This window comes from Tachypleus tridentatus, chromosome 10 (assembly GCF_004210375.1).
Source record: "Tachypleus tridentatus isolate NWPU-2018 chromosome 10, ASM421037v1, whole genome shotgun sequence".
Classification (NCBI taxonomy): domain Eukaryota; kingdom Metazoa; phylum Arthropoda; class Merostomata; order Xiphosura; family Limulidae; genus Tachypleus; species Tachypleus tridentatus.
Window position 1 is genome coordinate 188,119,392 of NC_134834.1, and position 17,787 is coordinate 188,137,178.

At 36.4% G+C, this 17,787-nt stretch overlaps 1 protein-coding gene across 1 annotated transcript; it reads left to right on the forward strand.

Annotated features, from left to right (window-relative positions):
• The first annotated feature begins 2,640 nt into the window (after positions 1-2,640).
• LOC143228295 (prohormone-1-like) lies at positions 2,641-10,415 on the forward strand. The gene is made up of 3 exons (XM_076459575.1): positions 2,641-2,863; positions 5,568-5,719; positions 10,104-10,415. The coding sequence occupies exons 2-3, from the start codon at positions 5,612-5,614 to the stop codon at positions 10,269-10,271; spliced, it is 276 nt and encodes a 91-aa protein (XP_076315690.1). The 5' UTR covers positions 2,641-2,863; positions 5,568-5,611; the 3' UTR covers positions 10,272-10,415.
• The last annotated feature ends 7,372 nt before the right edge of the window (positions 10,416-17,787 follow it).

Below are 17,787 nucleotides of genomic sequence, written 5' to 3' on the forward strand. Positions count from 1 at the left end.
AGATAAATAATAAAAAAAAAGCCCTGGTGATCCACGGATTAGCTTAAGGGTTATAATGCTAAAATGCAAGTTTGGATATCTTCGATGGACTTATCATAAATAGCTCATTGTTTGGGTTTTCGTTAGCACCAAAAGAAACACTTTTAACTTTACGTGATGGAAACGATTACACATATAAGATACATTTGCTGGGGGTCAGTCTTTAAGAATTATTTGATTTTTCCACGTGTGATATAGGTTTGTTTTGTTTGGTTTTGGAATTTCGCACAAAGCTACTCGAGAGCTATTTGTGCTAGACGTCCCTAATTTAGCAGTGTAAGACTAAAGGGAAGGCAGCGAGTCATCACCACCCACCGCCAACTCTTGGGCTACTCTTTTACCAACGAATAGTGGGATTGACCGTCACATTATAACGCCCCCACGGCTGAAAGGGCGAGCATGTTTAGCACGACGAGGATGCGAACCCGCGACCCTCAGATTACGAGTCGCACGCCTTAACGCGCTTGGCCAAGCCGAGCCGTGATAAAAGTGCAAAAAAACTAAATAAAAGCCAATAAGCTTTGAAACGCTTGACGTATGTACTTAACACGATATTTTAATACAATTTTATCATATCAATATAACACCACCACTTTGATTGGGCCAGCTAAACGGGGAATTAGTAGCTCCCTCTTGTGTCTAACGGCTCAGCTCATAATTCCGCCATTGTGTTTAGAATAGTACAAGTTCTATGCGTTGTTAGAATTGTGTCAAATTTAGAATTTACATAAGAATGCCCTTGCCCGGTGGCTTAGTGTTAAGCCTCTAGGCTTACAACGCTAAAAACATCGCATTACAATACTCAAAGTGGACAGAGCGCAGATAGTGCATTTTGTTGCTTTGCGCTTAACAACAAACACACATATATGTGAGTAGAATAACTGCTATTTATTTCCTGATGGCACATTTCCAAATTCTCGTACTTAATTTATTGTTACACTGTACAATGCACTAGTACAAAATGATTACGAGGTCGGTAATGAGAATCTGTAACACTCTATAATAATCAATACATATTTTGACTAACCTTGGTTTTCCTTGTACGTAAGTTCTAGGCTTAGTTACATTGCATTGATCCCTTCGCTGACTATGTGTAAAAAACAACAAAAAAAACCTGCTGTCATCTATTAAAACCAAACGTTAGCTTCCGTGCAACCTCAGAAATTTCCCGGAGCCACAACGTAAGGACTACCAGAATATCAATATATCTGTAACTAGATACAGCTTTGCTGTACTAACCGTAGGCAGGCCATAATAATTTTTTCAGCATCTTTAGTGTCACTTTCTTCCTGTTAGAAATCTTTGTCCTTCACTTTGGTTTCTCCCCTCCTCCTATTGGTTGAAGAAGAAAATCTGGTGTAATTTGATTGGATGATAATCTTGATGAATGTTGCGAGTTGATGGTAGCAAAATACAAAGGCTTTTATAAAAAATAAATAAATAATGTATGCTGCTTACTTGGTACATTTGGTATTACAGCAACATAAAAAAGAAAGAATCGAAAAATTAGGTGAAAAAATTACAATAAAATCTATAAAAGAAATTTTAAAGCAACTGCAAGTGTTTTTCTTCCAGTTTCAACTCACCGAGAACTATATATTCTGTCATATATATATAACAGAAATTGTCGAATATATTATCTGTTCTCTCAACTCAGGGTCAGGTGTTTTAAGGCGTTCGATTCGTAATCTGAGAGTCGCGGGTTCGAATCCCCGTCACACCTAATATGCTCGCCCTTTCAGCCGTGGGGGCGTTACAATATTACGGCTAATCCCACTATTCGTTGGTAAAGGAGTAGCCCTAGCGTTGGTGGTGGATAGTGATGACTAGCTGCCTTCCCTCTAGTCTTACACTGCTAAATTAGGGACGGCTGGCGCAGATAGTCCTCGTGTAGCTTTACGCTAAATTCAAAACAAACTAAACCGTAAATCGTTTGAAGTCTGAGATGTGCGCGTGTGTGTGACCGTAAATAGGTCCCTTTTGTTTCTTTCTTTTTACACAAATACATAACTAATGCTTTGACCAAAGTCCCAGTCCAAAACCACAAATGAAGGGCTTTACTAAAACGTGTTACTTTTCTGTGAGTTTTTAATTTTTAATTCGCTCCTTTGCGTTTGGGGTACTAACAAAGCTATTATCAACCAGCAAACAGGCTGCACATTTGTATTGAAATTGAATGTTTGTCGTTGGTTTTCTAAAATTAATGTATTTGTTCTTTAAAAAATATAAGAAAAAGACGCCAATCTGAAGTGTTTATGATAAAGCCAGTTGATAATGTTTTACTAGAGAAACTGAAATCGTGAAATTCGTTTACCGTATTAAGGCCAGTAAAGAAATGCACATTGCTTTCCCTAAATTTCGTCAATCTGTTTACTTTAAAAGTAAACGTTATCAGTAGGCCTTCTGAGGAAATCTAGTGAAAGCTTTATTCTCTTTACCACATTTTGTTTCTAGTAGTCATCTCTGGCTAATCCCTGGTGTACGATTCGGGAACTAAATTTATTTCATGCAACACTGTTCGCAAACTACAATTGAACAATCAAACACGCAAACGACAGCCCTCCTACCTCGTGCATTAGAATGTTGCTAAAGGCTCGTGGTGGAACACCACGTGTTGGCTGAAGTACTGCAGCACGTTTGCAATAGTTCATTTACCAATATCCTTCAATTTTGCGAAGGTTCAACCACGTGACCCCTCGTCCCTAAAAGCATGCGCTATGCTGGAGTCGTCCTCTTCTTCTAAGCTATTTAAAGCCTGAGTTGGCAACCCTTCTTTGAGACCTGAAGATTGTTACTTACAACGCCGCTTCATAAAATTGTCCAGGTAAGGTTGTTGTTGTTTTATAGGAGGCGCATCATTTAAATCATAAAAATTACAGAATCATTACACGATTATATTTAATTTATTTTTACTTTTAACAAGAACAGAAGTGATTATTGAAATGTTCACTTACTCGCATATATATCTTCACCGTTTGCCTATCTATCATATTGCACTAATAACAAATTGCTGACTTTATCACTTGTGGCACTGCATTTAGAATAAACAAAATGTAATAACTGTATGGGGAAATAGAAACCCGCGCAAGCGTTTCTTTCCCCACATTCGTTTCAGATTACCGTCCGTTTCTGTGCGAACGTATAATTTTAAACGCTGTGATAACATCATTAACTATTTTAACAGAACTAGTAACACGAGCTTTAAAACAGAAAAGCATTGTTGTCCTGTAACATATTTCTCTCTAGACACACTAACCCTAATCAGTACATGTGTCATAACTCCACTTTGTTTCTGTGATCGCTTATCAACATAAATGTCCCCCATCTGGTAAAATGGTAAGTCTATGGATTTACAATGCTAAAATCTGAGGTTCGATTCTCCTCGGTGGATTCAGCAGATAGCCTGATATGGCTTTGCTATAAGAAAAAACACACCCACTGGGTCTTTGTTTTGTATACCAGCGCCTCTGTTAAGATATAAATATATAACTCATACGAAAACACGTGATGTTGAGAAGGCCATTGTTATTTTGAATAAGCACAAAGCTACATAATGGGCTACCTGGGATCTGCCCACCATAGGCCTGGCATGGCCAGGTGGGTTAAGGCGTTCGACTCGTAATCTAAGGGTCGCTGGTTCGAATTCCCGTCGTAGCAAAGATGCTCGCCCTTTCAGTCGTGGGGCCGTTATAATGTAACTGTCAATCCCACTATTTGTTGGTAAAAGAGTAGCCCAAGAGTTAGCGGTAGGTGATAATGACTAGCTGCCTTCTCTCTAGTCTTACATGCTAAATTAGGAACGGCTAGTGCAGACAGACCTCGTGTAACTTTGCGCGAAATTCAAAAAGAAAAAAACTGCCCACCATGGGTAACAAAACCCAGATTCTAGTGTGTGTGTGTGTGTGTTTTGTGGACGAGTGTGAGGGAGCACAACACATAGGTGTATTTGTGTGCGGTATTTGATTGTGAGTGTATTCGATTCTTTACACACAAACAAACAAATAATATGTGTGTGTGTGTGTGTGATATAGTATTTTAATAGTAAATAACAAAAACATGTTTCAATGTATTTCTTAATTATAATATTCATGTAAATGTGGTTTATAAAAAAATCACACATTTCGAAAAAGTCACAAATTTTGATTGAAAAGCAGTGGCTCATTTTCACAACATCTGTCGACACGCATACACAAAACATTTAAATACGCCTATTACGACTGAGAATAGAAGAAATGAAAAATATTTTACTTGTTTGTTTGTTTGTTTTCGAATTTCGCGCAAAACTAGTGAAGGGCTATCTGCGCTAGTCGTCCCTAATTTAGCAGTGTAAGACTAGAGAGAGAAGGCAGCTAGTCATCACCACCCACCGTCAACTCTTGGGCTAATCTCTTTTACCAACGAATAGTGGGATTGACCATCACACTTTAACGCCCCCACGGCTGAAAGGACAAGTATGTTTGGTGCGACAGGGATTCGAACCCGCCACCCTCAGATTACGAGTCGAACGCCTTAACCCACCTGGTCATACCGGGCCTAAATATTTTCCCTTATAATGGTTTCTATTTGTCTTTTCCTTCCTTTTTTTTTATCTGTCTATTTATTGTATATATACATATATGTCGATGTATATCACTTCACTTATCTCTTTATATATGTGTGGGGGATGTAAATTTAATTATTATTGTTTTAGCTCACATTTTCAGAGTTTCGACGCTAAACACAACTAAAGTATTAGACTATATGCAACTGTTAGAATTACACTATGTAACAAAATGTTTACTTATTCTTGTTCCTAAGCAGAAAATGTTATTTCCCAATTGTTTATGCCTAAAGTAAATGGAAAAGACCTATTTGTTTTTTTTCAAACTTTGCTTTTGTGACCTGTGAACGTATAACAACAACATGATGGGACACTATATTTGGGGGTTGATACATGAAAGTGATTTACATTACAGTCAAAAATCTCGAAAAACTACTCACTTCTGAACATTGTTGTGTAACTTTAGTATAAATACATGTAAATTTCGATTCATATGTTGTTTTATTCAGACTTTATGTGAATGAAAATGTGTAAATTTGACCGTTTTTACATAGAAAATAGGTTAATTTCTAAATTTCATTATCCAAGTCACAAAAGTAAAGTTTGAAGAGAATAATGGCCATTTTCTGTACTTTTACAACATAAGCAGTTAAACAATAACACATATTATCCAGAAACAAAATCTGTGTTACATCGTGTTATTAGCTCTTCATATTATCATATTTCTTCCCATCATATATCTCGTCGTTTCCAAACACATATGAACACATGAGGTATTATAAACATTAAGCTAAACCTAAACTCAGACTGTATAACACATGAGGTATTATAAGCATTAAGCTAAACCTAAACTCAGACTGTATAACACATGAGGTATTATAAGCATTAAGCTAAACCTAAACTCAGACTGTATAACACATGAGGTATTATAAGCATTAAGCTAAACCTAAACTCAGACTGTATAACAATATTTATCTTTTGTAAATAGCTAGATAATCCTTAGAAGTTCTTAAGGTTTCAACTTCGGCCGCCATGTTGAAAATAAACTTGGTTTTCTTGCTGGTGTTTCTCTTCTTGACCACCGGTTTCGCTAAAAGTTTGGGTGAGACAGAACGTGGACTTTATCCAACGGACCTTGATGTGAGTGGCGGTTTTATTTTTTATTTTTTTTTTACTGTAGCTACAAAATTATGTTTATTTCGAGACGAATAATAGAACAGATAAACTTAACGTTAACATAACTTTAGTTATGCGCTACAGTGACAATCGTAATCTTCGATAAACAGATAAAAATACATAAAACTACAAAATGTAGTAAGTCACCTTCTGATGAATAAAATACAAATAGATATAAAATACAGCAAGTCTCCTTCTGATAAATAAAATACAAAAATGTATAGGATACAGTAAGTCTCCTTCTGATAAATAAAATACAAATAGATATAAAATACAGCAAGTCTCCTTCTGATAAATAAAATACAAAAATGTATAGGATACAGTAAGTCTCCTTCTGATAAATAAAATACAAATAGATATAAAATACAGCAAGTCTCCTTCTGATAAATAAAATACAAAGATGTATAGGATACAGCAAGTCTCCTTCTGATAAATAAAATACAAAGATGTATAGGGTGGAGTAAGTCGCCATCTTGTCGGGCTAAAGTTATTGTTTTGTGCTGTTATACAGTAAGATGACAATTAAAGCATTTGGTTCTATTTAAGTATACATTACAATAGTCTATAACCAATACTTAATGGTGTCGTCTCTTCCCCAAAACTCGTCTTCCCTTGAACGTTTTGTAACATGCCTTCCTAACATTCTCTTCAGCATTTGCCTTCTTTAGTGTGATGTGAGTCCAAAATACACGCCCCCCAGTGGCGGATAGGTCCGAGGTCTCATAGTCGTATTTTGGTACTGGTAGTGAGCGCAGAACAGAGAGCTCGCTATGTAACTTTATTTCCTTTTGTGTTTGTTTTTTGAATTTCGCACAAAGCTGCACGAGGACTACTTGCGCTGGTCGTCCCTAATTTATAAGTGTAAGAGTAGAGGGAAGGCAGCTAGTCATCACCACCCACCGCCCACTCTTGGACTACTCCTTTACCAACGAATAGTGGGATTGGTCGTACGTTATAACGCCCCCGCGACCCTTGGATTATGAGTCGAGTGCTTTAACCATCTGGCCATACCGGGCCTGTGGGATTGTCTCTAACGTTTTGTACTTTACCTCTTAATTTCAGTTCCAATACTGGTCTGTTTTGTTACGATAAATTATTTTTATAAACAAATCAGCTGCTTCGTGACGTATGGTAAACTGATATTTATTTTATTACTGAATTAAGATATTTGAGAGTCACTTATCGAGATTAAAATATATAACACTTTATAATATATCCTATATTCTTAAAAATAACTTTCCATTCCATCTTTCCTTGTGTATGAGAATAATACACGTATTTCAACGTTTCGATTTTGGAATATTAAAAAAATTCGATATGGCCAAATGGTTAAAACGATCGACTTATAATCTGAGAGTCGCAGGTTCAAATCCCCGTCACACCAAACGTGCTCATCCTTTTAGCCATGTAGGCGTTATAATTCAGTGGTCAATCCCACTATTCGTTGGTTAAAAGTAGCCCAAGAGTTGGCGGTGGGTGATGACGACTAGCTGCCTTTGCTATAGTCTTACACCGTTAAAGTAGGGACGTCTAGCGCAGATAGCCCTCGTGTAGCTTTGCACTGAATTAAAAAAACAAACAAGCTTCACATCCTGCACCTTTCCTAAATATTGCCAGAACCAGATCAGAACCTTGATCACTGAGACAGACTCGAGGATAATAACTTTCCTACAGTAGATATAGCGAATGAGTTCAAGTGCTTGTGCTATTTCAGAAGACCACTAAAGTGGATAATTCTACAAAAGATGAGCACTTATTAAAGGGATAAAGTAAGTGGATCATGATCATTCAGTGGATCATGATAATTCTATTGTCCCTCAGTTGAGTTAATTCTCACGTTCATAATGTAATAGAAATTACACAAGTGAGAATCAACTGGAAGCAGTTGTAGTGAACATGAGTGATGCGTTAGACATACTTATAAAACCATGTGATTAAAAATATCAATAATAACTTATCTCTTACCACCCTGCCCAGATGATGAAATAAAAACATAATACCAAATCGCTTTTAACGACGTATTAAACAATACCTGGAACATTGGAGTTTTGCTATACGTTTGGTTTGGTTGTGTTAAGCGTATAGCTAAACAATGTGTGCTCTTCCCTAGTGAATATTGAAAGTCAGTTTCCCGCAGTTAGTTTAGTGGGGAAGGTGTTTGGCAATGAAAGAATAATATGAATGTTTCTGAATTTAGTGTGTCCAAAACTGTATCAGTCATGAAGTTAATTATTAAAAATTGCACCAGTTTTAGTGAATTTAATTATTAACAATTGCACCAGTTCTAGTGAATTTAATTATTGAAAATATCACCAGTTCTATTGGATTTATTTATTAAAAATAGCACCAGTTTTGGTGAATTTAATTATTAAAAATAGCACCAGTTCTAGGGAATTCAATTATTAAAAATAGCACCAGTTCTATTGGATATATTTATTAAAAATAGCACCAGTTCTATTGGATTTACTTATTAAAAATAGCACCAGTTCTATTGGATTTACTTATTAAAAATAGCACCAGTTCTATTGGATTTACTTATTAAAAATAGCACCAGTTCTATTGGATTTACTTATTAAAAATTGCACCAGTTCTAGTGAATTTAATTATTGAAAATATCACCAGTTCTATTGGATTTATTTATTAAAAATAGCACCAGTTTTGGTGAATTTAATTATTAAAAATAGCACCAGTTCTATTGGATATATTTATTAAAAATAGCACCAGTTCTATTGGATTTACTTATTAAAAATAGCACCAGTTCTATTGGATTTACTTATTAAAAATAGCACCAGTTCTAGGGAATTTAATTATTAAAAATAGCCCCAGTTCTATTGGATTTACTTATTAAAAATAGCACCAGTTCTAGGGAATTTAATTATTAAAAATAGCACCAGTTCTAGGGAATTCAATTATTAAAAAAACACCACTTCTAGTGAATTTAATTATTAAAAAAACACCACTTCTAGTGAATTTAATTATTAAAAAAAAACACCACTTCTAGTGAATTTAATTATTAAAAAAAACACCACTTCTAGTGAATTTAGTCTTGCCGCTGTACCAGCGGTAAGTCTATGAATTTACAACGCTAAAAGCATAGGTTTGATTCTCCTCGGTGGACTCAGCAGATAGCCCGATGTGGCTTTGCTATAAGAAAACACACACTACTGAATTTAATGATTAAAACATAATTAATCTTGAATTTAGTTATAAAAAACACAGCTAGCTTTAACACTCACTTATCTATCATCTCTGTTATATTATACGTGTGTGAATGTTTGATATTAAAACCAAATCGGGCTATCTGCTGTATCGAACCCTCCATTGTAGCGTCGTAAATCCGTAGACCTTCCGCTGAGTTTCACAGAGATATTCACTCTTCAGTATAAAACGTACGTAATTAATGGACTGTTATTTTCAGTTTAACTTTATGGGTTAACAGTTTTGGACGTTATGAAAAATTCCCGCTTTAATGAAACATCTTTCAGTCTTCAAACATAACATTTTGCCGCGTAGGGAAGACTGGGAAAAGAAATCATCAAAATTTGAGGTTCAGTACCATTCATGATATTTCAATATGAACGGCACACTTACGTGACACATGATCTTAAAGGCTGGGTTAAAGAATTGTGAGGTTCAGATAAAGTCACATTTATTATTATCTACTGATCAAAGGAAGTACAGTCATTCTCTCGTTAGTATGAATAGCGGGATTGGCCATTAGAAATCTAATATTCCTACAGCTAAAGATATGGAAGCATGTTCAGAGTCAAATCTCAGCTGGAACACTGGACCTTCCCATCTGCAACCTAGCAAGTTCACACTAAACCAGGCTCAGCCTATAAAATTCGGGAAGTGTAAATGAAAGACCTTTTGTAAATACGTTAGAGATTGAATAATTTACAATAAATATTAAAATTATTTCAAAGAGTGACAACGTCTGGAAGACACGTCTGTGATGCTAAGAAAGAGAAATGCTGGAAGTGATGTCTCGCTGTATCTACAACTGTAAAACCCTTACGATGTCGTTGGAAAAACGTTGTTTTTATCGATATCACAAAGCATTCGTGTTTGGTACGCAAGAGAACCTTCCAACTCCTAGTGCTGTAATAATATACTTATGTAAGAATTCAAACACTCTCACAAAATGCAAAGTAAAGAATGCCATTGCAATATAGTAAATATAGTCCTTTCGATTAATAACTTGGTTTTCTGTTACTTTGAGGTATAAAAGACTGAAAAACAAAACCATTATTCTGTCTCAAATAACCTAGATAAGAACTGTATAGGGTTGGTAATAAAACAGTCGTATATTAAACTTAATATTGGCATAATATATTTTCACTGGCAGATACCTGGCGATGATGGCTCAGTGGACGCAGCACTTTTAGACTACCTTTTTGCTCGCCAGATGGTGCAGCGATTGAGAAATAACCTGGACATCAGCGATCTCCAGAAAAAGCGAACCTACTGGAAACAGTGTGCTTTCAATGCTGTCTCGTGCTTTGGCCGAAAGTAAGCTTCTTCAACTAACATCACCAGTATGATGTTAGAAACAGATGACGTATAACGAAAGACTGGAACCTAAACCCAATCCATCAGGCTCATGATGTGTATCTCAATAAGTTCTTATAGTCTTAACATGTAATAAAGTATTGGAACAATGCACCTGAATACTTTTGAATGAAATTTATAGTGTTTCTATTCATTGTTTACTATTTCTTTATGTCTACGGATTTACAACGTTAAAATCAGGGGTTCGATTCCCCTCGGTGGGCTCAGCAGATAGCCCGATGTGGCTTTGTTATAACAAAAACACACACACATACTTTTCCTTTAATCTAAAAATTCATCTTTCAAAACGATCACGTAATCATAGTTCACAACGATGAAACATCAGATTGAACCATCACAAGAAGATAATAATTTTATTTTGATACCATTTGAAAATTGGCCTGACGAGGCCTAGCGTGCTACAATTTTAAAATCTAGGGTTCATGGTCCACGTTCTTTTTTTGTTTTTGTTTTCGAATTTCGCGCAAAGCTACTCGAGGGCTATCTGCGCTCGCCGTCCCTAATTTAGCAGTGTAAGACTAGAGGGAAGGCAGGTAGTCATCACCACCCACCGCCAACTCTTGGGCTACTCTTTTACCAAAGTGGGATTGATGGTCACATAATAACGCCCCCACGACTGAAAGGGCGAGCATGTTTGGTGCGACGGGGATGCGAACCCGCAACCCTCAGATTACGAGTCGCACGCTTTAGCCGACCTGGCCATGCTGGGCCACGGTCCACGTTCTATCGCAGCACTTCGGAGAAATGGTACTCCATAAAAATTACTCTCAAATCCTATTACCAGTCGATTAGAGTAGCCTAAGTGCCAGCGGTGGGTTCTTTAACTAATTGCCTTTCCTCTAGTCTATCCATCAGTGGCACAGCGGTATGTCTATGGACTCACAACGCTAGAACCCAGGATTCGATACCCGTGGTTGGCAGCGTGGTAGTATCACAATTGTGCTTAATTCTTAACAAACAAACTCTCCAGTCTACCGGTTAACAACTGGGGATGGATATGCGCAGGTAGCCCTTGTGCAGGTTTGTGCAGTAGGTTATATCTGCAGTAGAGATTTAATTCTTAAATTCAAGGTTTGAGTACACCTACTATTTTAAAACACTTATCTTGAGTTATGACAGAATTGATGTAGCTATAAACTACTACGAAACACTCACTATTTCACGTTGGCAAGATGTGCGACCATAGCAACACATTTCTATCAGATTAATAATTTTAATATGAAAGTAGTGGAACCTCTTGTATCCATGAGAACGAACGGATTTACTCTCTCAATGACGTATTGTGCACGTGCAGCGCCTCAATTTTGAATAAATTTTTTATAATTGTATCAAAGGCGAATGTATAACTTAAAGCTTGAGAGAGGTTAGGCATACATAAATATAAATTTATTTATGTAAGTTTTAAGTCATAAGAAAACTTCAAAAGAAAAAAAAATATTTGCATCTCCACAGGAAATCCACAAGAGGGGGCGCAGATAGCCCTCGTGTAGCTTTGCGCGAAATTCAAAACAAAGAAATAAACCACAAGAGATAGATAGACTAGAAAAATCAATTTATAATCTTTCTAGTAAGTAACGTTTACAGTAACGTTTTTATGATTAATGTGCAATAAGAACTAGTGACGAGACATGGACAGTTATACTATGTTTAAATTAAGGAGGCCCCCGCTAGTACAGCGGTATGTCTTTGGATTTACGACGCTAAAATAAGGAATTCGATTCCCCTCGGTGGGCTGAGAAGATAGCCCGATGTGGCTTTGCAATAAGAAAACACACACAAACACAAATTAAGGAGGTTAACATGCGCGTGCGAATGCTTCATGTCTTCGCCACGCGATTTCAATACAGCCAATTTCGACACCAGAAAAATTGAAAACTGTTTAGGACCTGCTAGTCATCACCACACACCGCCAACTCTTGGGCTACTCTTTTTACGAACGAATAGTGGGATTGACCGCCACTTTATAACGTCCCCACGGCTGAAAAGACGAGCATGTTTGGCGCGACGGAAATTTAAACTCGCGACCCTCGAATAACGAGTCGAGTGCCTTAACCACCAGGCCATGCCGAGCCTGGCCAAATGGACCCTAGTGGCTCAGTTATTAGTCTGCAGACTTACGAAGCAAAAATTAAGTTTAGATACCTGTGGTGGACACAGGACACGTAGCTCGCTGTGTAGCTTTCTGCTTAAGTACAAACGAACAAACCAATTGACAACGAATCATACCTGTATCGGCAGCTTAACCCTTTCACTACGCAATTAATTTCCAGATTGATTCTCAAGAATTGTCAATTATTAACTAAAAAATAAAAGTATGAACTTAACCCTTGGTATTAGTTTTTCAATATGAAAAAAGCCGTATTTTCTGTATTACACGGTAATATTCTTTGAAAATTCGTAGTGGATAGTGAAATAAAAAAATTAAATAAACATTTGCTGAAAATAAGAAGAAAAATGTTATTTAGTAAAAGGCATATATGTTGTCCTAACTAACTCAAAATCATTAGAGAACATAAAACAAATTATTTAGATAACAATACCCAAAATATAAAGCAACTGTCTTTATACATGTTCTACATATATGTAGTCCTAACTAATTCAAAATCATTAGAGAACATAAAACAAATTATTTAGATAACAATACCCAAGATATAAAGCAGCTGTCTTTATACATGTTCTACATATATGTAGTCCAAACTAACTCAAAATCATTAGAGAACGTAAAACAAATTATTTAGATAACAATACCCAAGATATAAAGCAACTGTCTTTATACATGTTCTACATATATGTAGTCCTAACTAACTCAAAATCATTCGAGAACATAAAACAAATTATTTAGATAACAATACCCAAGATATAAAGCAGCTGCCTTTATACATGTTCTACATATATGTAGTCCTAACTAACTCAAAATCATTCGAGAACATAAAACAAAATATTCAGATAACAATACCCAAGATATAAAGCAGCTGTCTTTATACATGTTCTTCAAGTGTTCCTGTAATGTTGGCGATTTTATAACGAAACAAATAAACTTCCAAGCTTCAAGCTTTACAACATAGATGGCAGCATGCACGCACGCAAAGTGGAGATTATTTCCCAGTTTTGATGTAGGGATATTCTGGCATGTCGCAGTGGAGGGAAACTTTTTCTTTTGGTGTGGAATAATATCCGAACTACGCAGTTAATGGGTTTCAATGTTTATTCGGATGTATCCAAACTACGCAGCAAAATGATCAAGCTAAATGGTCAAATAAACCGGTTTTCTATATTGATTAAATACGTTCGACATCTAGGTGATACTTAGTTTAAATAACTTGAACATCAGAAGGGTATAGAAAGATTATGAACAAAACACATGTTTTTTAATATATGTTACAAAGACATCAAATAAGTGTAAACTTAGAGATTCCAACAAAAGTTGTCTTTTCGACAAAACATTTCTTGACGGGAGATTTCCTTTAGTAAAGAAGCGTACGATGCTCTTGACGGAAGACATTGACGGAAACTTCTATTATTGAAGATACGTGCAACGTACCTGAAGGTTGTTTGTATGTATTTTTCTTGTAGCAAAGCCACGGTGGGCTATCTGCTGAGTCCACCAAGGGGAATCGAGCGCCTGATTTTATCGTTGTAAATCCGTCGACTTACGGCTGTACCATCTGGCGTATCTGAAGGAAGACATTGACGGAAGCATCTATTAGTACATATAAGTACAACCTGCCTGATTGAATATACTGATGGAAGCATCTATTAGTACAGATAAGTACAACCTGCCTGATTGAATATACTGATGGAAGCATCTATTAGTACAGATAAGTACAACCTGCCTGATTGAATATACTGATGGAAGCATCGACTAGTACAGATAAGTACAACCTGCCTGATTGGAGATACTGACGGAAGCATCGACTAGTACAGATAAGTACAACCTGCCTGATTGGAGATACTGACGGAAGCATCTATTAGTACAGATAAGTACAACATATCTCGGAAGAAATATTTAACAAAATTCATATAAAGAAGAAAAAATGGAGGGAGAGATAAAAAGTGTGTACCTCGAACACTTTATTAGAATAAACCGTATTACAGAAACTAATATGGCCGCGTAAGGTAGACATGCGTACAACATATTTAAAACTGTAGCTCTGTATCAACGAGATACGTATATAAAAATGCAGACATTAGAATGAGTCGAATCACCGTGTCAAAGAGACACATAGATAAAAATGTAAAAATGAAGTACCGTGCAGATATCTTATAAAATAATATAGATACATCAATGAAAAGGAACACCGTGTCAAAGAGACGCGTTTATAGCAATATAGATACAACAATGAAAAGAAGCGCCGTGTCAAAGAAACACTTTGTAGAATGTTCGCGTCCAAAACACATAACACGAAGTATAACAGGCAGGAAGCGCCACCTGAAACGTATTGAAAACAAAAATAAAATTTAGACATATACATGTACGTTTGTAGACACTTCCTTAAGTCGAACGCTCGGCATGAGCAGGTGGGTTAAGGAGTTAAACTCGTAATTCGAGCGTCACGGGTTCAAATCCCCGTCGCACCAAAAATTCTCGCCCTTTCAGCCGTGGGCGCGTTATAATGTGACGGTCAATCCAACTATTCGTTGGTAAAAAAGTAGCCCAAGAGTTGGTGATGACTAGCTGCCTTCCCTCTAGTCTTACACTTATAAATTAGGGACGGCTAGCGCAGATAGCCCTCGTATAGCTCTGCGCGAAATTCAAAAAAACAAATAAACCTTAAGTCGAGATACATAATACAGGAAAAGTTTTATTAATAATCGAAATGATCTTATTTCATTGCTAGTCGATGGTTCAAGAGCTTCGTTTCTTTTTAAAGAAAACACCAAGTCCACTATGAAGTCTTTGGACTCGACCAATAACAGTCCGATTACGTTAGTATTAAAGATCATCGAAGCGAGTCCTTTAGGAGATGTCCAAGCGGTCAAGTGTCGCTGCTATACTATCTCTCACATCTTCCTTTAGACAAGAACATAGACGCTGAAGAGTTTTCCAGCTCTCTCTCTCTCCATAATCCAGTTTCTCTTTACGTTTTCAATGTTTTCATCATTGTAAGCTCGCTGTCAAAAATAATACCATTCGTTCCCTTTCCCTAACGATCATCGTAATAAAACCCACACTCGAATTGTTCTCAACCATGAGTAAAATTCGGAGGCATTGTTTATCTTCACCCTAGGGAACGTTGTTATTTATTAAAACTGAACAGTATCCAGGAGTCTCTGAGTGAAATTGGTGTTCGAGTCCGTCTTTCTTTCTGTCAATTAACAGCTTTCAAATTCTGAATGTTGGCTTGCATATTTAGCATTAGTTTGTTGTTGTTTATTTCTCATAACATGTAAACGTATTTTGTAAATTTCCAGATTTACTTCTACACGGATTTCAGTGTCGGGTCTGTGTGCACGTGAGTCACATATTTCAAATGACAAGCACGAATTTTCTTTCTTCGTGAAGCCCTAAGACTAACTGGTAAGATGTTATTAACATCTGGTTGGCATGCTATAATCGTACCATTAGGGACATCTTTTCTACGGGGAATAAGTAACTGTTTCGTTACTATACAACGCAAGAATTAACACTGTAGCAATAATAAACGATTTTTTTTTTTTTTTCGGAAGGGAAAGGAGATACAGGATCAAATGTGGCAAATTTTCTGCCTGCATAACCTACGTGTGTACATATATGTTTATGAGTAGTTTGGTTTGGTTTGAATTTCGCGCAAAGCTACGCAAAAGCTATCTGCGCAAACCGTCCCTAATTTAGCAGTGTAAGACTAGAAGAAAGACAGCTAGTCATCACCACCCACCGCCTACTCTTGGGCTACTCTTTTACCAACGAATAGTGAGATTGCCCATCACATTATAACGCCCTCACGGCTGAAAGGACGAACATGTTTGGTATGATGGGGATTCAAACCCGCGACTCTCGGATAACGAGTCGAGTGCCTTAATCACCTGGCCATGTTGAGCCATATATGTGGATAGAGTTTAAAATTTTGAATTTTAAACACTTTTCACAAATGTATTTATATGTACTAATTGTTTCCCAGATATTTTTATGGTAATATCTTGTTCATGTCTTGTTTGTGGCCCCGGCATGGCCAGGTGGTTAAGGCGTTAGACTCGTAATCTGAGGGACGCACATTCGAAGCCCGGTCACACCAAACATGCTCGCCCTTTCAGCCGTGGGAGCGTTATAAAGTGATGGTCAATCCCACTATTCGTTGGTAAAAGAGTAGCCCAAGAGTTGACAGTGAGTGGTGATGACTAGCTGCTTTGCCTCTAGACTTACACTGCTAAATTAGGAACAGCTAGCGCAGATAGCCCTCGAGCAGCTTTGCGCAAAATTCAAAAAACAAGCATTGTTCTGTTTGTGACGATGACGAAAAATGTAACATTTTTACAGGTGGTTCTTGGTCCTTCCAAGGTACAACATAATTCAATCAAAATAGCTTGAAGATTTATACTTTACAGAATATTATAAAAACGTTATTATTTTACTACAATTAACGAAGCGTGTATTTCAGTACCTGTGATATGTAATAAAAACTTTAGCACAATCTATTGAATGGTGCCACCAACAAAAATCAACATTTGAACGATTAAAAAAATAACTGGCATTACATTTCTTTATACCAGGACACAGTTGTAAACAAAAGCACTCTTCTCACAACAAGAATACAATTTGCACTAGAACTATATGTGAGAGTCTGATTATATCTTTATTCATATAAATTTTAAATGTAGTGCTGAGAAATTGTAGTTTTTCTTTAAAAAAAGACCCGTTTCATCAATAAAGTGTCACATTTTTATGATATAAAACATTACGTGTGTGTTTTCCTCACAGTAGAGCCACATCAGGCTGTCTGCTGTGTCCATCGAAGAGAAAACATTACGATTTATACCAGTAAAATTTACGAACATTTTGAGCTCTGTACGTTGCATCATTTCTATACATGAGTTTAAAACAAGTAACTTTTCACATGAAGTACTTCTCAGAAAATAAATATACACATATTTACACATATATTTACACAATAAATATACACATATATTTATTTTTGTAGAAAATGTTCACCTTTAGTTTTAGTAAATTTTTTTTCAATGAGGTATGAATACTATGGTAGGTATGATTTCTAATTACTAGCACGGACAGTTACCCATAGGGTGGAGTTTCTGTCAGTGTCTAAAATAAAGATCTGTATATTATATGTTTTCATGAGTAGAATCTAAACGGATATTATTGCGACGTACATTATTAATACGTCATCATGCCTAAAGTCTAACGAACATTAGAAATCTGTATATTATAAATACGTTATCACGCCTAACAACTAAGCCTGAGCATATTACGATTCTAAGAACGGCATTAAGAAATCAATTTTGCGCATGTCTTGTTTGAAGTTTGTTTG